Source organism: Vicugna pacos, chromosome X (assembly GCF_048564905.1).
Source record: "Vicugna pacos chromosome X, VicPac4, whole genome shotgun sequence".
NCBI classification, from domain to species: Eukaryota; Metazoa; Chordata; class Mammalia; order Artiodactyla; family Camelidae; genus Vicugna; species Vicugna pacos.
Window position 1 is genome coordinate 31,812,923 of NC_133023.1, and position 23,442 is coordinate 31,836,364.

A 23,442-nucleotide genomic window follows, 5' to 3' on the forward strand; every position below is an offset into this window, starting at 1 on the left:
GTTAATATGCTGTACAGCTAGGTCTTTGTTGACCCTTGCCACCTTTTATTTTCCCATATGGAAGTCACAGGATATTTTCCTGTGTGTTCATTATTAAATATTTTTAAATTACTGGCTCAGTTTTAACTTTTCTCTTTACAATATTTAAAGAGAACATACTTGAAGCTTTTATATAGACTTCTGGTCTTCGTATTTATACTGGAAATATATTTATTTTTAAAGAACAGATTTCCATATTTTGACACAAACAGCTGGAAAACCATACTGCCCTTAATGATATCATAGACCCTAGGGAAATGGGGACAAAAAGAGTGCTTTGAGTTGTCTGGTGCCTTGTTTTATCCTAACAGTGGCTGATGAAGATAGTCCGGAGTCATCTGTTAATATTATTCTGATGGGGATAAAGAAAAGAGGTTTATTTCATTAAGCCAAAATTAAATGTAGCCCAAGGCTTGATTTGCTCAGTGATGGTTAGCTTTCGAGATTACACACTTACAGATTTGAAATTGTTAAAAATTTTTTGACAAGAGGTTTCATGTGAATTCAGAAACAACATCATATAGCAAAAGAGCTTATTCAGATCATAAGTGTGCTAAGGGAAACACCCAGATTGTCAGTGCTTCAGAAAATCTATTGCACTTATTTTGATACACTGGGGAATTTCCTTTTGGGCTACATTAATTATAGACTTAAATTTATTGAACTGTGTGCTTACTTGGAAACATTTATATAAGTAGTTACATTAAGATTTTAACTTGAGGGAAAACTCTAGACACCAGATTTTAAGAAATTTGGCATTTGTTTAAAGTGACGTGGTTTTGTGTATGTATGTGTTTCGTTTTTCAACCATCTGGATGGAAGGACTTGCCTCCCCAGATTGAGAATCACTGCCATGATGAGCCATTATTATTCATGAATGTGTGCTGTATTCAGATTGCCTAGAAAAGTGGTTTTGCGCTCTTTTGATTTAATAAGAAAACCAAGATTCACATGGTTTAAACTAGGTTGTTTGAAATCTCACAGCCAGACAGTATCTAATAGCATTGCACCACTCAGCTAGATGAACCTGGCTTCGGTCTATGCTCTTTCTTTTAGACTAGTGATTTTTTCAAACCTACCTTGGAGCCTTAGGGCTTCCGAGGACCTTCCTCCAAGATTTCTAAACAAGCAGTGGAGATCTTATCCCCATTTCTCCTTTATTTCTTCCTCTTCCCAAACTTTAGCAACTGTGCTTTTATTTTTATACATTGGCCTTCCAAATGGAATTTTTGCTTAAAGAAAGTTTTCTGCTTATGTTTTTTAAAAAACAAACCAAAGAAAGAAAACAAAAACAGCCACATTTTATCACATTGGACCTCAGTTTCCAGAGATGACAGTGTTTAGTTAGGTAGGACTAGGGTGCTATAAGCCCTCTTTAAGCTCAGCAGTCCTAATGAAAATATTAAAGGCACTAGAGTTAGTATCTCAAAATGCTTTGAAATGGAGAGGGAACCTAGTGACATTAAATACATTCACTGTACTCTGTGATTGGTTACAAGTCACCATTATATTAGCTAAATATTAATGTGTTAAGTTTTTCAGAATAAAATGAAGTATTCTTTCTCTGTCACTCAGAGGTATAGTAGACAGAGTGGGTGGATGAATGCTTAAAGAAAAAGAAAGCTAACCAAAAGACTTGTTGTAACAGAATTCACCATTATTGTCTGTCTTTAATGAGTAAACCAATAGTCTCAAAACTAAAAAGACCCTAGAAAAGATCACTGAATAATTGATAAGCATCCTGTTGAATTCTGACATAAAAAGTTCAAGTCATATGTAGGTTATTGTTTAATATGACCAAGTACTAAGTGATGAATATTAGATCAGATCATCAGCAAATATTAAAATTTAAGCAGTTTTAACTCTCTACTGTCAGTGAGTTGGTTATCTGTGAAAGTCATGTGGTAGAATACCTCTTTCTCCAGTGATATCATATAAGCACAATGCTAAAACTCAACCTATTAAACATGCTTTCATAATGGCTGGTTTCAAAGACTAAATTGTTTGATAAGTTCAGGGAACAAATCTTTTATTCGGTTTTAGGTCAAATCACCTAGCAGAGTTCCTGGCATGTTGTAGGTGCTTAATTATGAGCTCATTGAATGAATTAATATCTAGTATTTTTTTTAGTAACAGATAAAAGTTGAGAAATAAGTTTTTTTAAGAAGATAAAGAATGGACATCTTTTTACCTGTAGTTAAGATATAATTGTGATAAATGGATTACTTCCCATATATGCAGATTGCCTTTCAAGATAAAAATTATATAGATCTAATTCTAATCGCTAATTTTTTGTTTTTCAAGATTTTTACTGAAGGATGGCCAGCTGTGGCTATGTGCTCCTCAGGCAAAACAAATATGGAAATGCTTAGCGGAGAATGCAGTTTACCTTTGTGATCGTGAAGCCTGTTTTAAGTGGTATTCCAAGTTGATGGGGGATGAACCAGACTTGGATCCTGATATTAATAAGGACTTCTTTGAAAGCAATGTACTTCAGCTTGATCCTTCTCTATTAACTGAAAATGGAATGAAATGTTTTGAGCGATTCTTCAAAGCTGTGAATTGTCGAGAAGGAAAACTAGTAGCAAAAAGGAGAGCATATATGATGGATGATTTGGAGTTGATAGGATTAGACTACCTTTGGAGGGTAAGTGAAAAGTGGGAACTTTGTAAGCATTGTATCTGATGTAGTTTTTCAAATAGGTAAGGAATCAGTTTTACATGTGAATTGTATGTATATATGCTGCTCTGATGCTTATCCCAGGAGGTAATGACACTTCATCTTTGTCCTATTGTGTCTTTTGTCACAGGGTTTTTTCATCTCTCTCTTTACTTCTTCCTTCTGCCACTGATGTTCTTTTTGTCTTGGCTTAGAATCTGTTTGTTCTGAATGTGCTTAGAAGTGCATTAAACATACAAATCTTTCATGCCTCTCCATGGAAGTTATTTTCTTCCCTTTTTTTATTCAGTGTAGATCTGTTTCAGTTTTAGCTTATTATACGTTTAATATTAAAATAAATAGAGGACAGAAGAGAAGGCTTCATTTAGAAAGGATAATGAATGTATTACTTTTATCAGCTCTGTTTAAATTGTGATATTAAATACCTGAGGGAGTAAAGTGTTACCTATTTTAAGGCTAATGTTTTCACCTTTAGTATTAATATATATCTATATTTTTTATTGAGATATAATTGACCTACAATGCTATATTAATTTCAGGTATAACAATATAATGATGTGTACATATTGCAAAATGATTACCACAATAAGTCATTAAAATCTTTCACCACACAATTTTTTTTCCTTGTGATGAGAATTTTTAAGATTTACTCTTTTAGCACTTACTCTCTTTCAAATAATGCAATATAGTGTCATTAAACTATAGTCACTATGTTGTCCATACGTCCCCAGGACTTAATTTATTTTATAGCTGGAAGTTTCTACCTTTTTGAACCCCTTCACCCATTTGGCAACCACCAATTTGTTCTCTGTATCTATGAGTTCAATTTTTTGTTTATGTTGCTTTTATTTTTTTAGATTCCACGTATAAGTGAGATCATACAGCATTCTGACTTATTTTACTTAGCATAATGCCCTCAAGTTCCATCCATGTTTTTGTAGTATAGTATTAATATATTATTCCTATCTTTAAAAAAAATCTGACCTGTTCACAGCAATTTATATTGTTTTTGGGATAAGAAATATTTTTCTGAAAATCATAGACAAAGATTCAGTATTTGATTATTCAAACTTTTCATTAAGTAAGTGGTTTTCAACATTTTTAAACAGGAGAAACCCTTTTGAAAAATCAGAATTTACACAGTATTCCAAAATGTAAAACTAGTTGAACTGGGAGCCTGTTTTTTCTTTTGACTTAGTCTCCCTGTGCTTCACCCCCTTCCCCTCCCAAGCCTATTATAGGGATCATCCCTAACTCTTTATCACTTCTGGAGTTATGCACATGGTTTGAAACTCACTGATATTAGATGAGTGATAAAGATCTATAGAAATGGCGTGGGTGGCCCTTTATGCTAAGATGTTTTTCATATAACCTTTTATTTCTTTTAACTAATTTGAATTCCTTCTTTAGTGTCTCACTACTTGATTACCAAGGTATTGAATTGCAGGGTTAAATAATACTGATCAAAGCATATTTTATTCTTAGTAAAATGTTTCTTCCATTCGTAAACAAATTGCTTTATTCAAAGACGAGTTTTGCTTTCATTGTATTTGTGGTCTGTTTTCTCACTTTAATTTTACTTGATTTACTTAATTATCAAAATCAATGTTCTTTTTAAATTATTGAATACTGTATTAAAAATAACTGAAAGTATAGTTTGAATTGAAATGCCCAACTGAAATATTTATTGAAAGTATTTACGCTTGAATCTTTTTGAACCTAGGTCGTGATTCAAAGCAATGACGATATTGCCAGCAGAGCTATAGATCTGCTTAAAGAGATATACACAAACCTTGGTCCAAGGCTACAGGTCAATCAGGTGAGGACTGACATGTATTAAAACTTCCACAAGTTTGAATTCTTATGAAGAACTCTTGTTTATAAAAATTTTTTTCTTGGGGGAAGTAATTAGGTTTATTTATTTTGATGGAAGTACTGGGGATTGAACCGAGGAAGAATTTCTTTCTTTAATTCAGACTTAACTAGAAATTGTTTTTGTTTCAACTCTCATTAAAAACATATCTAAAACATTCAGTCCATATTTCTCTTACACAAAATGCTATATGGAAGAGTCTTATTTTGATACTTATCTTGAAGTGATTAATTTGCATATAATTATGACAAGAGATTACAGCTGAATCTCTTGATTCTAATGCCTAATCCTGAAGTTCATTTTTTGTGTATCTAATTTATACTAATTTACGTAACTTTAGCTTCTTTTAATGATACATAGTGTCTTTCGTTATCAGTATAGACTCTAGTTAAATATGATCATGGTTAATTGAGATCTACATTTAAATTGTTGCCATCTTTAATTAGATTACTGTTACATGTGTATATTTAATTTTTACTTTGGAAAACAATTTGAACTGTCTTTCTTTGGCCCATTATTTGTAGGTGGTAATCCATGAAGACTTCATTCAGTCTTGCTTTGATCGTTTAAAAGCCTCCTATGACACATTGTGTGTTTTGGATGGTGACAAAGACAGTATTAATTGTGCAAGACAGGAAGCTGTTCGAATGGTTCGAGTATTAACTGTGTTAAGGGAGTATATAAATGAATGTGACAGCGATTATCATGAGGAAAGAACAATTCTACCTATGTCAAGGTTTGTGAGTAACTGATCTACTAGTGCTGCTTGATTATTTGTTATTTTCCTAGCCATTTGAGTTTTTTAAAGTGATGTATAGGAAGAAGAAGAGTTATGAAACATTTCATTTTTGCAAATATTGGTGTCTTGCCTATTAAAAACATTATTTATATCATACAGAATTTTTTGTTTTGTTTTCTAGGATCTGTCTTGTTTGTTTTTGTTTTTACGGTAGGGCATTCTCACTCATTAAGTCTAGTTTCTTTTTATTCTGGGTTTTTTTTCCCCATTGACTATATTACTTATTAAGTGTTTCCAGGGGTATTTTGCAGTTGAAGTGTTTTGGTACCATTCGTTTACACTGTTAAAGGAATAGCATAGTCAGACCGCAGAATAATTGGAAAGAACCCCTAAAAGGTGCTTTAACAGATAGCCAGTATAGCAAGAAATATTTTCAAATGGTCTACTAACATTTCTCTTTTTTCTTCCAGTTTTATTGAGATATAATTGACATAGAGCCTTTATAAGTTTAAGGTGTACAGAATAGTAATTTGACTTAGTACGACATGAAATGATTACCACAAAAAGTTTGAGCGACATCCATCATCTCATAGATACAAAAGAAAAGAAAAAGAAAATACACTCTTGTGACGAGAATGGGATGCCCTATTCCCTCCTACCCACCAAAACCACAAGTCTGATCTCTTTTTCTATGAATTTGTCGGATTTTAAAGTATAATTGATCTACAACACACACACAACATAATGATCCGATATTTCTGAACATTACATAACGATCACCATAAGTCTAGTTACCGTCTATCACCCCGTGACTCATTTGTTTTGTAACTGGAAGTTTGTGCCTCTTAAAATTGCCCTCAGCTAATTCACTAATCTCCTCATCTGCTAACCTTTCTCTTAAGGTCTCACCATTTAGTAAATTCAAATAGTATGTATACCTTAGAGATATTTATAGAATGAGAGCCATTAGTATTTTAAGAGTTCTCTTTCTAACCATGGAAATTATTAAAATTGCTCCTTGAATATTATTTTTATTTTTTATCTTACCTGCAAAAAGGTAATATGGTAACATCAATAGCATTTTGGGGGTGAATTTTGATATTAAGAATTTTCAGAAAAAAAGGTACATCTTGAAATTTTTGTTTATATTCTCAAGATAAATTTTATCTTCCACATTTTAAAAATAGTCTTAGTTGGGCTTTTATAGCATAAAAACAAATGAAATGTTGCTTATGTCTCTGTTTTAATGTCTTGTAGCTAGACACCTATAAACCATAGGTACAAGAGTAACAACAATGGAATATGATGGTTGTGTTTTGAAAATTACTTAAAATAATTGTAGTTAAAAGGAACAGTAAATATTTTCAAGATCCTGAAAATAATGTGTCCTTAACTCACTTTCTCTTGTTTAATAAGAAAATATTCAGTTAAATTCCTAGCTTTATTTTCTTTGCAAGAAGATTTGAAAGTCTGCTGAATATGATGATGTTTTCCCCTTTTTTCCCCCCAGAGCTTTCCGTGGTAAACACCTCTCTTTTATAGTTCGATTTCCAAACCAGGGCAGACAGGTTGATGACTTGGATGTATGGTCTCATACAAATGATACAATCGGTTCAGTACGACGATGTATTCTCAATCGTATCAAAGCCAATGTAGCCCATACAAAAATTGAGCTCTTTGTGGGCGGTGAACTGATAGATCCTGCAGATGATAGAAAGTTGATTGGACAATTAAACTTAAAAGATAAATCAGTAAGTATCTATAATAATCAAACTTTTCAAGAAAATCAAACCTGGGACTTTGATTTTTAGTAGTCAACATTTCATTCAATAAATGTTAACCTAGGATCTGTTATGTGTGAGGCTGTATATTAAGTGTTTGAATTATAACACTAAATAATACAGGCATTATGGTACCTACAGTACAGTAGAGGAAAAGTTTTCTAGACACAAAACTATTTAAATGATTGTGTTAAGCAACACATATTTCTAAAAGTGTAGCATGTAGTTTTTTGTTTTTGTTGATAGGTCACTACTTTTGTTTTGTGTATTTTTCATTGTCTTTGATGCTAAAATAATATATCATTTTCAGCTGATTACAGCCAAACTTACACAAATAAGTTCCAACATGCCTTCAAGTCCTGATAGCTCTTCTGATTCTTCAACTGGATCTCCTGGAAACCATGGTAATCATTACAGTGATGGTCCCAATCCAGAGGTGGAAAGCTGTTTGCCCGGAGTGGTGAGTAGATAGTTTTGAGTTACTATATGGAAGGCATTAGGCTAGATTCTTTGAGAGTAAAGTACACAGAATAGTTCTTTTTTCTTGAGCTTATAATTTATTGTAGCAAAATATCAAATAAATGTACAGTTAACCATTAACTTCAGAATGGATCCCTCTGAGAGGTGATTGTAACTTGGTTGAAATTTAAAGCCACATTTCTGTGTATAGTGTTATATTTACATAAAACTAGCCTATTACACAATTTAATTATAACTTTTTAATATATTGATAAAAATGCCACTGTATTTTGTATTTGTGCCACAAAAATGAATTCTTCAGAACTGTTTCTGTAGGTAAATATTACAGTCTTTTTCAGATTGTGAGTAACATACCGTATTTCTGAAGAAACATTGATTACTCCCTTCCCTGCCCTCTCCTTCCATCTCTCCCCACAAGAATTTTAATGGCTACAATAATATTAGCCACTCCAGTGTCAGAAGGATTGGCTCCTTACAATAGTTGATTCGGGAATTTTAACTATTAGTGGGCATGGCAGCCATTTGTATATACAGAGTCTAACTTGTATGTGTGAGAAGAATAGTTTAACAAAATAGTGAAAAGGCTGTCACACAGAAATTACCGGAGGTGGCTTGGATAATATATTCAGTCTGCATCATGAAAGATTTGTAAAGGTCAGAAGATAGAGCCATTTTAGGGTAGAAATGACAAAAGCAAAAGTGTGGAAATTAACAAACATTTATTTGGGAGTTTTTCTTTTGGGGTGGTGTAATATACAGGTGAATATTTTGTGTGTTCTGTATTCTAGATAATGTCGCTGCATCCCAGATACATCTCTTTCCTTTGGCAAGTTGCAGACTTGGGTAGCAGCCTAAATATGCCACCTCTTAGAGATGGAGCAAGAGTACTTATGAAACTTATGCCACCAGGTAAGAATTTTCTTTTTAAATAATGTTGATAAAGTACATGTTGGACTGTAACAGGGTATATTAGCAAAATCTGTTCCTAGATGGAAAGTGATAGGAGTTGGCAAACTATATAAGCTCACAGGCCAAATCTAGCCCACTGCCTGTTTTTGTACGGCCCAAGAACTAAGGATGGTTTTTATATTTTTAAGCTGCTGAAGGAAAAATCAAAAGAATAATATTTTGTGACTTAACGAAAATTAAATGAAATTTAAATTTTGGTGTCCATAAACAAAGTTTTATTGGTGTACAAGCCATACTCGTTCATTTACGTACTATCAATGGCTTCTTTTGTCTTAGCACAGCAGTAGTTGTGGCAGAGACAATATGGCTTGCAAAGCCTTAAATATTGACTATCTGGGCCTTTACAGAAACAGTTTACTGACCCCTGGACTGTGTTTTGGATTATATGTCATCTATAGCATTGTTCCTTTTTTTTAAAAAAAATTAGATTTGTTTATTTTAAACACACATGCTATGCATTCACTCTACCGCTGAGCTGTACCTCCCCTTGAGCATTGTTCCTTTTTTTATTCCTGGGAAACAGCTACTTTCAATTTGTAGCTTTTATTCTTACCATCTGTAAATAATACCTCATATAACTGTTTATGTCAGTTTTAGATACCTACTGGTTTTCTGTTGTGTAAATGAAAATTTATCTTAATCCCACATCCTTTGAACTTTTTCTTAAATTCATATTTAGCATTTACTTTTTCCAGAGTATGTGAAAAGTATTTTGCTGGATTAACGACAACTTTTTTTTTTTAGAACTTAATATTTCCCCCTTTTCATTTTCTTGATTTTCTATATACCTATCGCTGATTCTTCCCACATATTCTCTAATAACCTCTCAAAATAATTTTCTGTAATTATGTGTATTGTATAATCTTGGCTCCACTGTTGTCCTGGAACTTTTCTCCTTCCTCCTCTCTTCTGGTTGTTTACTACACAGCTACCATTTTTGGGCTTCTTTCCTCAACTTTCCTATGGCAGATCCCTATTCACTGGCTCCCACATCTCAAGCCTTTCTTGAGCTGCCATCTCATTTTGCTGAAGCACACCCTCCTGCATTTATTTCAGAAAGAGTACATGGAAGGTAGTTTTGGTTTTTGTTTTTGAAACATTACTTACCTGAATGGTTAACCCTCACATTTGATGAGTAGTTTGGGTATAGAATTGTAGGTAGAAAATTTACTCTTACCCAGCTGGTAACATTGGTATGAAGACCAAAGTGCTCCTGAGTTCTGTTCCTTTGCTTTTGATTTTTCTTTCTGGAAGTTTTGAAATTTGATGATGAGATAGATGCCTTTGAGCAGTCTGTTTTGTGATGGGTATTCAGTGGGCCTGGAGATTCCTAATTTGTGGGAGTTTTGTGTTCTTTGCTAATTTTTTTCCCAGTGTTTTGCTTTTTGTGGGTCTTTGAAATGCCTGGCTGTGGTGTTGAATCTACTAAATCTGATTTTATCTTTTCTTTTTCCTTTCTCTCATTAATTTTACTCCAGCTTTGGGGTGATACCTTTAACTTTTTCCAGCTCTTCTATTTACTTTTTGCCGCCCAGATATTCCACTGTTAAATTTTGAAGATCTTCCTCCAAGTGATCCTTTTCCATAAGATTTTGTTCCTTGAACACACGTTTCAGTGTTTCTGCTCTAATATATATATGTGTTTTCCTCTAAAACCTAACAGTCTACAAAATTATGCACTAAAAATAACAGAGCTTGTGGAAGAAGAGAGACTTGGACTGGATCATTCAATCCTATACAACTTAAAAAATTTTTTTTGTTTTAAAATTTTATTTGGAAACTTTTACAGCCTTACAGAAAAGTTGGAAGTACAATTCAAGGACTTGAAGGACCATTTGAGAGTAATTTGCTGGTCTGATGTCCCATCATCCTTAAATACTTCATTGTGTATTTCCAACAGACAAGCATGCTGGCATTCTACTATAATCTAGAGCTTTGCCTTCTCCTATATAAATTATATGTTACCGCTATTTATTCGTGGATTTTTATTTTATCCATTGGGTTATAGCCATTATAATCATTAGTTATTTTGATGCTCAGTTGTTCCTGGTATGGTCAGTGGATGGACCCACTGTTTTTTGTTTTTTGTTTTTTTTTACATGAATCCAGTGCCTTTTTATACAGCTTCATCATCTTTTGAATAGTTTTTACTTTCTGGCACAAGGTATTTAAAATTTATCTAGAACTTTCTTTATTCCAACCTTAGAATCAGGCATTTCTCCTTTTAGTGAAAGGATATTTAGAACCAGCATCTGAGGGCTAAATTGTGGTCATTGCTACTGGGATGTCCTTGTTTTCCAGGCCTTTTGAGTTTATACTGGTACTAATTAAAAAAACCAAACATGAGTTTATACTAGTACTAATCCATCTTCTTAGTCTTTCTGTATTTCATAGTTCTGTCTGATCTCTACATTAGTGAGAAATCTGCTTCTGAAGCTCATCAGTCTGTTGGGGAGGGAGGTGGGAAAGAAATTTGCTTGTGCAGATTTCAGCCACTCTATTTTCAGATCTTTAATTCATCTATACCTTCTCAAATATATTTTGTTTTCATATCCTTAGCCTTTCTAGGATTTCTTGGGGTGCTTATTTATAGGTACGGTTCCCCTTTTCTCTTACCCCATGAAAAGCACTTCTTGATTCAGCTCAGCCAGATATTTTCTATCCCCCCTACACCTTCGGTAATTTACTGGCATCTCTGATGTTCCTTTAACTCCTGTTTCTTTATCCTTTCGAGTTTTTTAATATTAATTCTCCTTTTAATGAGATTTGTTGATGCATTACTGATAAATGCAATTCAGTAATTGGCCCAGGTAATTCTTAAAACTGTAATGTATTTACATTATCTCCTTTCTCTAAAGTAGACACCATGTTGATCTTTCGCATCTTGCTTTCTGATTCATAAGATACGGAACCAGTTCAGATATTAATTAGATTCTTAAATTAGGCTTTTCTTAATGATTTGATTTTAATATAATCTATATCCTTTATCTGTATTGTTTGGAATTTGTGTTGTTTTATTTACTAGTATCTGAGTAACAATTGTAGTTGTTTTATGTATGCAAATTATAGTTTCACAACATATTTGAAAACAAATCCATCTCAGCATCCCTGATCTTGTGATTTGAGCATAATGCCACCAGGTGGCGAGAGGGATCTCCTGCCTGGCAGCTCAAGCAGGAAACTTGAGAGTGCTTTTATCATATTTTGTATAATCAAAGTATAAATTTGATACTAAATTTGAAATACCCAGCTTTGAAAATACCGGTAATGATTGTATGATAGTAAACAAATCATAGGCTTTGGACTCAAATGGGCTTGAGTTCAAATCCTGCTCCTTCAGGTTGCTACTCCATGGCTTTAGAATAAGTTTTCTTAGTTTCTCAGAGCTTCCTAATGTGTAAAACTGGGCTAATAATAACTATTTAATAGAATTACAGGGATTAAATGGGGTGATGTATGGAAAACCCCTAGCCTAGTGACTGGTATTTAATCAGTACCCAACAAATGTTAACCTACTCACTATGGTTACTACGTATGTGTGCCCGTGCCTGCACACACTCTTCTTTAAGAAAGGAAGCAGGGGCTCTAAGAAGAGGAGGTAGTTATAAATTCTGTTTCTAACATTTGGGTAATTATTTAGTGTTTGTGCACACATGCACTTATTTTAAAAAGAGGGAAAAACAAGACGGAATTAGTAGCTTTTTTGTAGTCATTGACTTTACCTCTATTCTGAATCTTTGTCTGAAGTCAAGTGCCTTCATTATGATTTGCTGTTAAACTTAGAACTTCTACAGTCATCTCTGTAGGTAATTTAATCTCTTGTAACCTAAACTGTGCTCAGGAGCTCCTGTGACCTTTATCTACGTGCATCAGAAAAACAGGTTCTTGCTTGGTACAGAGAAGTTAAAATGTATATTGCTTTACCAAGCAGAATGAGTTGCTTTTCTTCTTCAGACATTCCTTTTTCCTAGGATTTTGGTCTTACTAGTATCTTAAAATACGCCAAAATCTATTAAAAGCACTTGACACTTGTTAACTCATTTAAACCTCACAACATCCCTATGAGGAGATTATTATAGAATTTTTATTTGTATTTTAAAGATGGGAAAACTGAGGCACAGAGACATTAACTTACTTTTGACCAGGGACACACAAGTTAAATGGCAGTTCTGGGATAATACGTGCATTTGGGCTCCAAGGTTTGTACCGTTAACCTGTGTGTTACTGCTCATCCTTTTCTATACTTTTTAATAGTACATTGCTATAATCATATAATTGATTAGGCTTAAGTGTCTTTTCAGAGAAGACTAGAAAGAAGTAAACTAAAATCTTAACTGTATCTGGATGATAGGATTATGAGCAGTTTAAATTTTTCTGTTTTCCTTATTTTGTTAAATGAGTATGTTTATAATCGGAGACCTAAGATCATTTAGGTTCATGAATGCTAAAGCTAGAATGGCCACTAAGATGATTTTGTTCAAATCTCTCAAATGAATAAGCTATAATCCAACAACGATAAATTATTTACTTAAAATTCAGTGCTTCCTTTTCTTAGACCTCTTGTTTCTTTTCTCCTATTTTGCCTCCATTCTTTACTTAGAATATTTTTAAACTAAGTAAGATATTCTCAGATAGCACATATGAATTGGTTTCCTTTTAGAGAGTAATTTGGTGGTATATTTCAGAAGTCTTAGACTTTGCAGTTCCTTCTGCTTGCAGGATTATTGCCTGATGAAGTACTGCAAAGATTTAGCTGCTAGGATCTTTAATGTTGGGGGAAAAATTAGAGGAAAACCTAAACACCCACTGTTAAAGAGATTAAACTTATATACTAGTAAAGTGACATGTTATTTTAATTGTTAATTAAAAATAATATGGGAGAGGGTGTAGCTCAGTGGTAGAGTGCATGCTTAACATACATGAGGTCCTGGATTCAATCCCCAGTACCTCTGTATAAAAATTAAAAAGAAAAAAAGAAAGAAACCTAATTTACCCCTCCCCTCCACAGAAAAAGAAAAAATTCAAAAAAATTATATAGGGGATGAATATTTAATGACATGAGGAGATATTCACAAATGTTTCATTATTAAAACTTAATATTTCATTTAGTTATATGTCACTGTCCCTTCAGAATAGGTAGTACCAACAATTTTAACACAAATTGAAGATTTTTTGGTAAGATATTTCCAGGCCTGTAAAAATTAGCCTGCCCTTTGGATTGAGTGCCCCTGAGGAAACACAGCTGTTACCCAGATTTGGGTGATGGTGGTGATCAACGTGTTAAGGAAATTACAGTAATTTCCAGTTATCTTTATTCCCCCCCAAAAAAAAGTTTTCTTGAAAACATCTTATTTTTTAAAAAAAATTTTTAAGTGATATTTTAATCATCTGGCATTTACCTCAGAAATAATTTATTGAAATACTTTTTGAAGGTGATTGACTATTAAGTTTGAGTGGTAGCTAATGATAGGATTTGTTTTTTTTTTTAATCTTTTCACTGTGATTTAAATGAAATTCATCTTTTAATATTATGATCAAAAAAATCAAAGCTGCAGTTCCTCCCCCCTCCTTTTTTTTTTTTTTTTGGTTAGCTTTTTAAGATTGTTTCTAAGGGTACCACTAAGCTGCTTTCAGTATAACAAACCAGTTAGTGCATAGTGTCATGGAGGCCAACAATAGAGAAGTTAGAAGGAAGAGCTTGTCATGTTTTCTGTTTTGTTATTTTCATTAAGAACATCTTCCTTTTGAAGTGTATTTTTTTGGTCTCCAGTGCCTGAAGAGGACATGTCGATTTGAAGTCTGAGTAAGAGGCGACTGCTTCCTTTGTGTTTGGGTTGACTGATTAAACAGCCCTGGTTGATGGTGACTTTTTTTTTTAAATCAATCCAGATCTGGTTATATCTTGTGAAGTTTGAGCCTATAACTCAACTGAATTTATTGTTACTCCATACTAAAGTAGTCTTCAGAATATCAAAAGTGAAATACTATGACCACATGAATTATGTTTTGTTTTGGACTCTTTTTTTCTTACAGATAGCACAACAATAGAAAAATTAAGAGCTATTTGTTTGGACCATGCCAAACTTGGAGAAAGCAGCCTTAGTCCATCTCTTGACTCGCTTTTCTTTGGTCCTTCAGCCTCACAAGTGCTATACCTAACAGAGGTTGGTTTTTACTTTCTGAATTTATTTCATGCTCTTCAGATTTGACCTTTTAAATGGTAATGTAAAGAACATAGGTAAAATTGTAATGAAATATTTTTGAATTTCAAAATACAGGAAAATTTTAAATCATTGATGGTAAGGAAAATAGAAGTTATCTTTTAAAAACCATTGATACAGTTCTTCTTCTTTTTTCCAGGTAGTCTATGCCTTGTTAATGCCTGCTGGTGCACCTCTGGCTGATGATTCTTCAGATTTTCAATTTCACTTCTTAAAAAGTGGTGGCCTACCCCTTGTCCTGAGTATGCTAACCAGAAACAACTTTCTACCAAATGCAGATATGGAAACTCGAAGGGGTGCCTACCTCAATGCTCTTAAAATAGCGAAGCTGTTGCTTACTGCCATTGGCTACGGCCATGTTCGAGCTGTGGCAGAAGCTTGTCAGCCAGGTGTAGAAGGCGTGAATCCTATGGCATCGGTAATACAGACTTTTAAAAAGACTCTCTATAATAATAATAATAGATGGTGGTTTTTAAAGTTAAACTTCTTAGCAACTTAGCGAAAGTATAGAGTTTAAAGTTAATTCAGAATGTTCCTTTCCAGTGGTCCTTCATTTTAGAGGTTTCCTTCTATTAAAAGTACAAATGCTTTTCACTGACTATACTCTGATAGGACAGTTCTTCCCTGCTCCCTTAAATCCTGTTTGACTTTCAATTATTATTTATATGTTTATTTTTTTGTTGACTAGTAATTGATTTACAATGTTAGTTTCAGGTATGCAACATAGTGATTTGATATTTTGTAGATTATACTCCATATAAACTTACTATAAAATACTGACTATATCTTACATCCTGATAACATTTATTTTATACCTAGTGGTTTGTACCTCTTAATTCCTTTCACCTATCTTAACCCTCCCCCACCTCTATCCTTTCCTGGTAACCACTAGTTGTCTGTTTCTGTTTAGTTATATTTGTTTGTTTTATTTTTTAAATTCCACATATACATGAAAATGTACAGTATTTGTCTTTCTCGGTCTGACTTACTTCATTAAGCATAATACCCTCAGTGTCCATCCCTGTAGTCACAAATGGCAGCTTTCATTCTTTTTATGGCTGAGTAATATTTCATTGTGTGTGTGTATATACACATACACACCACGTTTTCTTTATCTGTTGATGGATACTTAAGTTTCTTCCGTATCTTGGCTATTGTAAATGATGCTGCTGTGAACATTGGGGTTTATATATTTCTTTTCGAATTAGTGTTTTCACTTTCTTTAGATTTATACTCAGGACTGGAATTGCTGGATCAATGTTTGCCAATGACATGATACTATATATAGAAAACCCTAAAGACTCCACCAAAAAAAACTATTAGAACTAATAAGTGAATTTAGTAAAGTTGCAGAATACAATATTAATATACAGAAATTGTTGCATTTTATATACTAATAATGAACAGAGAAGTCAAGAAAGCAATCATATCAAAAAAATAAAATACCTAGTAATAAATTTAACCAAGGAAGTGAAAGACCTATTTGAAAACAATAAGATGTTTAAAGGAAGTTGGAATACAAAGAAATGGAAAGATGTCCATGTTCATGGATTGAAAGAATTAATACTGTTAAAACGTTCATACCTACCCAAAGCAATCTACAGATTTAATACAATCCCTATCAAAATATCTCTGACATTTCTTCATGGAACTAGAACAAATAATCCTAAAATTGTATGGAACCACAAAAACCCCACATAGACTTTAGTTTATTTTAAACCTTATAAAAACTCCATAGGAATCTTCTTGGCCCAAATCTAGCAGATATATTGACATAGGTGGTAATTAAAAAAAAGATGTACAATTAACTATTGAACATTATGGGTTTGAACTACATGGGTCCACTTACACACAGGCTTTTCACTAAATACTACAGTACTACACAATCCTCGGTTGTATGGAATCACAGATACTCAAGGCCAGCTGTAAAGTTACATGCAGATTTTTGACTGCACAGAGGGTCTTATCTAACCCCCCCATGCTGTTTGGGCGTTAGCTGTAATTGATTTAGCCTATTGCCAGACTCCACACTTTGACAGGCTTAACCTCCAGTTCTGAGCTTATTTTGACTGTCTTTGCTTTGGTGGCATACTTGATCCATTAGATTCCCAAGACATGCTAGAATTTAGTGCCTATTAATGAGAGATCAAAGTATGCATTTGAGTTCCTTTTTATGCATTGTAAGTGATGGTTTACTAAGTTACCAACAGAAGATAAAAGCGTTAGGAATAGAAGCTTTTCTTTTTTAGAAACAGTTTAGGTCTTAGGGAGACTAGAATATTGATTAGATATGTGATATTATAATAATCATATAATTGTGGTAATAGCATTTAGAATTGTTTTAAGTGTGATGATACTGGGATTATGTTTAAAAGGACATAAATAATTTTTAAATAATTATTGAAATATTTACAGATGAAATTTTATGGTAGCTAAGATATGATTCAAAATAATCCTAGGGAGAGGATGGAAAGTGAGGGGGAGTGGTTAGACAAAATAATTCTGGTCCTTTGTTCATAATTGTTGGAGCTAAGCAATGGGTACACGTGAGTTTATAATACTATTCTCTCCACTTTCATATATGTTAGAAATTTGCACTAAAAAGGATAAAGGAAAAAATATCCTAAGTCTTAAATTGTTTTGTATTGAAGGTACCATGCTTGTTAGGGGATATATATGTATCTATATATATATAGTGTTCTTGTTAAGATAAAAACAGATTCTTATCATTATCCCTGACATGGGTGCTTCATGAAGTACACAGGAAACAACTACATGCTTCCCACTTTTAATTTTCTCTATTTATTCAGAAAATGTGCAGCTGCAGATACAAAGGTACATGATAGCCTCTAATCTCAAGGAGCTCACAGTCAGTGGGAGCTAAAGGCAATAACAGATTTGTTTTAAAAATACTGTTGTAGAAATATTTACAATATAGGGAACAGTAGTTAGAATTTGAAAGGCAGTCAAAATTGTGTGACTAATAACTATTTAAAAGTAATCTTCTTTATGGACTTAAAAACTTGGTTATAATATTAAACGAAACACTGGTACCTTTTATACATTAGTACTTTTATTCTGTTAGTGATATTCCTTAATTTTTCTCCTTTTCTAAGAAAGATTGGATGACCAGGGTGAATGGGAGCAGGGTCTGCCCAGGGGCATGCATGTTGGAGTACTTCACTGAGTTTCTAATTAGGGTTAGAACCAGTCAGTTCAGTTTATCATTTACCTCTACAAGTTAGGCTGAACCCACATGTAGAGACTCGTTTAACTGATTTAGAATGAGGGTTTGCGGAGGGATATGTGGCACTTGCCTGCAGAAGAAAAAGAAGAGGCCCACATTGTTGGCAATATGAAGAGCTTTTTGTGTAAGTTACCACAGGTTATATAGTGTATACACAGAAGAGGTCATCCTGAGGGAGTGGTGATAAATGAAGAGCAAACGATTTGATCTGGTTATGTACATGGTATTCAAGTAAAATGTTTTATCTTTTTTCAGGTCAACCAAGTTACTCATGATCAAGCAGTGGTGCTACAAAGTGCCCTTCAGAGCATTCCTAATCCCTCATCTGAATGCATGCTTAGAAATGTGTCAATTCGTCTTGCTCAGCAAATATCTGATGAGGTAAGTATTAAACTTTTAAAGGTCTGAAATTCTGAAAGGTTCATTTCTTTCACTTTTGACCCTCTGTTAATATAGAAACAACCCTTATCACAATTTGGAGCTTAATCTTCCTAGGCCCACTCACTTTAATTACTGAGTCTAGATAAAGTTCCTTTAACTTGAATTCTGTCTAATGTTAATATTAGTACTTTCTGGTTTAATCACCTTTATGCACAATGAATAGCATCCTTTTAAAGTATATAGTTTAGTGAATTTTGACAAATACATACATGTGTCAAACCTGTACCACGGACAAGACACAAAACATGTCCATCAGTCTTTTCCATATGCCCCTTTACAGTCTGTTCTTCCCTCTATCCCTGGCCTCAGATAACCATTAATCTTTTGTCACTATATAGTTTTCACTTTTTAGAATTTTATATAAATGGAATCATACACTGTTGTTTTATGTCTGGCTGCTTTTACTCAGAATAATGATTTTGAGAATTATCCTTTTCGTTTCTGAGTAATATCCCATTATGAATATTTCACATTGTATTTATCCATATACTTAGTGAAGGACATTTGAATTGTTTCTCTTTTGGCTGTGAATAAAGCTGCTGTGAACATTCTGTACAAATGCTTGTATGGGCATAGAGTTTTTCTCTTGGGTAAAAAACTAGGAGTGGAATGATTAGATCACATTTATAGTCTTTTTAAGATTCTTCTGAAAGTAGTACAGGGCCAGATAATAACTTGGAAAGCATACTTTGTGGTGTTGCTGTTAAGCAAAGTAATGGGATAAAGGCTACTTGGGAGCCTCAAGACACTGGTACTACTTGGGAGCCATTCCTGTGTCCTTTCAGAGAGAAACATTTTTGCTTTTCTAGTGGTTATTTCACTCTGATACTCTTACCAACAGTTTTATTTACTCATTATCTTGTAGGCTTCAAGATATATGCCTGATATTTGTGTAATTAGAGCTATACAAAAAATTATCTGGGCATCAGGATGTGGAGCATTACAGCTAGTGTTTAGCCCAAATGAAGAAATCACTAAAATTTATGAGAAGGTAAGAATTACCACAGAAATTTATTCTTTTAAAATAAATGTTGTTTAATTGTGCATAAGGCTGAATTACATCTGTCATCTTTAAAAGTCAAATCACATGTATCTTAGTGGTTAAAAATTAATTGGTAGCTATAGTTAAGATGAGTATACAGTAATATTTTACTTTGAAAATAGTTAATTAGTTAATTCAGAATCATGCCATGAGTCTGCTTTTTCTTAATATGCAACTGTCCTTTTCTACTTGTCACTGGGATCAGATATAATTGTTTCATACTGAATTTGCTTTCTCCCGTTCTCTATTCTTTCATCATCTTTCTGTCCTATGTAAATTTTGGTTTAGGTAGCTGTCAGTTGTAGTATCATGGTATTTGAGTATTTTTGACTCTCTTAAAGTAGTCAAAAGTAGAATGTCAGCCAGTTAAGTGTCATCATTGATGTATTAGATTAATCAAAGTACCTACAGAAGAGGGGCTATGTTTGACTCTGATTTTTTTATGTCCCTACCCCTGATAGCTGCTGCTGCATAAATTAAGTTATAGGAGCTTCCCTTTTATGGCCAACATAACCCTGATTTGCCTAGTATATATGCTGGTGTCCTGTAGTATGTCTGGTATAGTGCTGGGTTCAGCTAATATTTTAATTATAATATTCAGCTAATATTTTAATGCCTATTCTTTTTCAGACATGTACTGTAACTGTTACTTATTGATAAATTCAGGTTAGAATTTATTAGCTACTTACCCAGGTATATTTTAGGTTATAAAATCTTCCAACCCTTCATTGAATAATCATCTGAGATGATTGCTTTCAAATAAAATGACACTATGTAGGTAAGGTACATAATGGAACTGGTGAGAAGTAGATACTCTGACTGCAGTGCCAGAGTGATTCTTGAGGAAGGAATAATTGTTGGCGTGGAATTATACAATTCAGAAGGTCTTTAGGAGCCTGAGGGACAAAGAAGCAGGTGGTATCCTCAGTGTGCCCCTTTAGCCCTTCTTGGGATGTAGCAAAATAATAGAATTAGATTTCATCATCTATTAATAGTCATTTCCATACTCTTCCAAAGGAGCCTCAAGAGTTACAGGTAAAAAGGCTGAGGCCAAGTGGTCTAAGTGAGTAGGTAATGTTTTCAGGACAAACCTAAAGTTGTGTGAGATTTTTTTTCTTTACCTCTGGGTGATTTTTCCCTGACTATATTTTTACAGACCAATGCAGGCTGTGATCCAGACTTGGAAGATGAACAGGTTTGCTGTGAAGCATTGGAAGTGATGACGTTATGTTTTGCCTTGATTCCGACAGCCTTAGATGCTCTTAGTAAAGAAAAGGCTTGGCAGACATTCATTATTGACTTACTATTGCACTGTCACAGCAAGTAAGTATGTTTTTTAATTGTAAGAAATTTGATCTTACATTTGTAAGCAGAAATGAGTTCATTTATGCTGGCAAATTTTATCCCAGGAATCAAATATTTATTGTCGCCATAGCACATTAATGTTTAGAAAATTTTTAACTATGTTTTGCCTAGGCTTGAATTTGGTTTTAGTCTCTGCAGAATGCCAACGTTAATTCTCAAAATTAATTTTTCTCTAATTCCAGAATTTAGTTTCACCTAAGAGGTATGTATTTTAGCCCATTTTAAAAATCTAGTTTACAAGATTTAAGTTAAATAGGACATATTAGCTCCCTGTCTTCAATACCTAGAAGCTTAAGTGGTTTTTTTGGTGAAGTTTTTAAGTCAGTATGAAATTCACAAGGCATGATGATGGTAAAGAACTTTTGCATTTTACACTGAGAATGAAAACCGACTATGAAGTCCTCGTTTTTCATTTCAGAAGCATTTAATCAATGATATTAATCTTGTTTCGGGCTTGTTTTTGTGCAAGTCAATCGAATTTGTAGAAAATGTTCATTTCTATCCTCTTACGTCAATCTGATTTTGACCTTTAATAAGGTAACTTTTTAAACTCAAGCTCTAATTAGTGTCACTGTTACATGTAATTACATGCATCTTATGAAAAGACAGAAAATGTTCTCTTTGTTTATTCTGCCACATGCCATTCAACAATGACAGAAATCACTGATGAAAAGTTAGTGTAGGGAGGGTGAGGTATAGTTCAGCAGTAGAGCGTATGCTAAGGTTCAAAGCCCAGTACATCCAAAAAAAAAAAAAAAGTGTAGGGAACCTCACAAAAAAAAAAAAAGTTAGTGTAAAGTCACAGTAAGCAATTTGCCGAAATGAATCCTAGTGATAAAGTCTTTTGGGGTTTTGTTTTTGTTTTAAGTGCACATGATGTGAATGGAGTAGGTTCATCTCACTCCATGGAATGCTGTAGAATAATTTAGAGGTCTTAAGTGGGAATCTCTACTATTTTACAGGTTTCTTAGTAATTTCCTTGAAGGCATCTAATTCAGAAAGTCCTTTGATAGGATACCCCCAAATAAGATTGAGCTTACTCTCTCCTTGAGAAGAGTTTATCATCATTGGACAACTCTGTATGTTAATAAAGATAAATAGGTTGAGTAAGTCTGGTTCCACTTAATAACACATTGGATGGAGGGAGGAGAGGAAAGATGGTTAGCCATGAATTTTGATGAAGTCAAGCCTGAAGGTACAAGTTTCTTATTCTGTGATAATTTTTAAATATTAAACTAAATTAGGAACTTATTTCACTTCCTTGGCTACTAAGTATCCTCCTAAGCTTTTGAAAATCCCCATTATAGGAAGTTAGAATCATTTAACTCCTCTCCTCCTTGAAAAATTGTACACAATGAAGTAAAGTACCATATACAGCAATTCTTGTCATTGTGTCTCTGTTATCTTGTCTTTGACAACAAAGGGGGGTCTTCTAACACTAAGATCTTTTTGAGCTTTAGGTATCTGATTTTCTTCTCTAGTACTGATTCTTATCCTGCCCTGCAGTTTTAAGTCATTTTATAAATATCTGAGGTTCAGAATTCCTTGTGAAAATTTGACAGCAAATCTGACCTGAACATAATTGGTTGGCATTACCTTTCTAAATTCTGAATTCCCCAAACATATCTGGCCCCAAAGATTTCAGATAAGACATTGTGGACCTGCATACATGAGCTATCCTTGAGGTAGAGTTTATATTTGAGTGGTTATATTACTAACTAGTGTAGCTGTTTTCAATACATTTGCCATATATATTTACTCAATTTTATACCAACTCAGAAGTAGACTTTAAATGGCGATGTCATAATTCCTAAATTCAGACTTTTCTCTGTTACATAGTTTACTCTGTATAATTACAATTCACCAGCAAATTATGTGAGTTCCTACTATGTGCTTAACAATGAAAATCCAAAATCAAGTAAGATAGTTCTTGTACTTAAGGAACTTTGAGACAGAAGTTAGTGTCATAAAAGTTGAAGTACTTTGAGAATTGGAAGAGGAGTAAGTTACTTTCTACTTGGAACAAGTAAAAGTGAAGTTTCTTGTGCAGAATGTAGCATGTGTGCTCATGTTTGGGTAACATTTATATGTTCATAATAATGGAAAATGGAAATTGGCAGTGCCCTCCTTCTCTCTCACCCTCATTCCCCCTTATGCTTTTTCTGCTTCCTGTAGTTTTGAACTCCATACACTTTCCTCTCCATACTGCTTCTGCCTTCATCTAAGCAACCAGCATCCATTGTCTGGACAGTTGTAATATCCTTAATCTTCCCACCCCTAGTGCTGTCCGACTAAGGTATTGCTCTAATCTGTTGACCGTAGGGAGTGATCTTTGTAAAATATGATCGTGGTGTTTTCCTGCTTACAATCTTTCTGTGTCTTTCCATTGCCTTCGAATTAAGTGTAAACATTTAAATTTGATTTTAAACACTCCACAATTTAGCCTTTGCTTCTGTTCATATGTTTCAATTTCAGTGCCACATTTTCCAGGAGTTTTCCTTATCCCTAGACTTGGAAGGTCTTCCAGACCTCTGCTCCTATTAAAAGAGGTCTGCTTCCATGTAA

At 33.7% G+C, this 23,442-nt stretch overlaps 1 protein-coding gene across 4 annotated transcripts in view; it reads left to right on the forward strand.

Annotated features, from left to right (window-relative positions):
* The window catches only part of USP9X (ubiquitin specific peptidase 9 X-linked), a 113,604-nt gene that overhangs the window by 60,022 nt on the left and 30,140 nt on the right, over positions 1-23,442 (forward strand). For all 4 annotated transcript variants that reach the window (XM_031671291.2, XM_015245713.3, XM_031671293.2 and 1 more), the window contains exons 16-26: positions 2,344-2,686; positions 4,443-4,538; positions 5,117-5,328; positions 6,842-7,082; positions 7,423-7,572; positions 8,381-8,501; positions 14,595-14,725; positions 14,922-15,200; positions 18,285-18,410; positions 19,336-19,461; positions 20,669-20,835. In XM_031671291.2, coding sequence (XP_031527151.1) covers positions 2,344-2,686; positions 4,443-4,538; positions 5,117-5,328; positions 6,842-7,082; positions 7,423-7,572; positions 8,381-8,501; positions 14,595-14,725; positions 14,922-15,200; positions 18,285-18,410; positions 19,336-19,461; positions 20,669-20,835 — 1,992 coding nt within the window. The remainder of the gene's footprint in view (positions 1-2,343; positions 2,687-4,442; positions 4,539-5,116; positions 5,329-6,841; positions 7,083-7,422; positions 7,573-8,380; positions 8,502-14,594; positions 14,726-14,921; positions 15,201-18,284; positions 18,411-19,335; positions 19,462-20,668; positions 20,836-23,442) is intronic.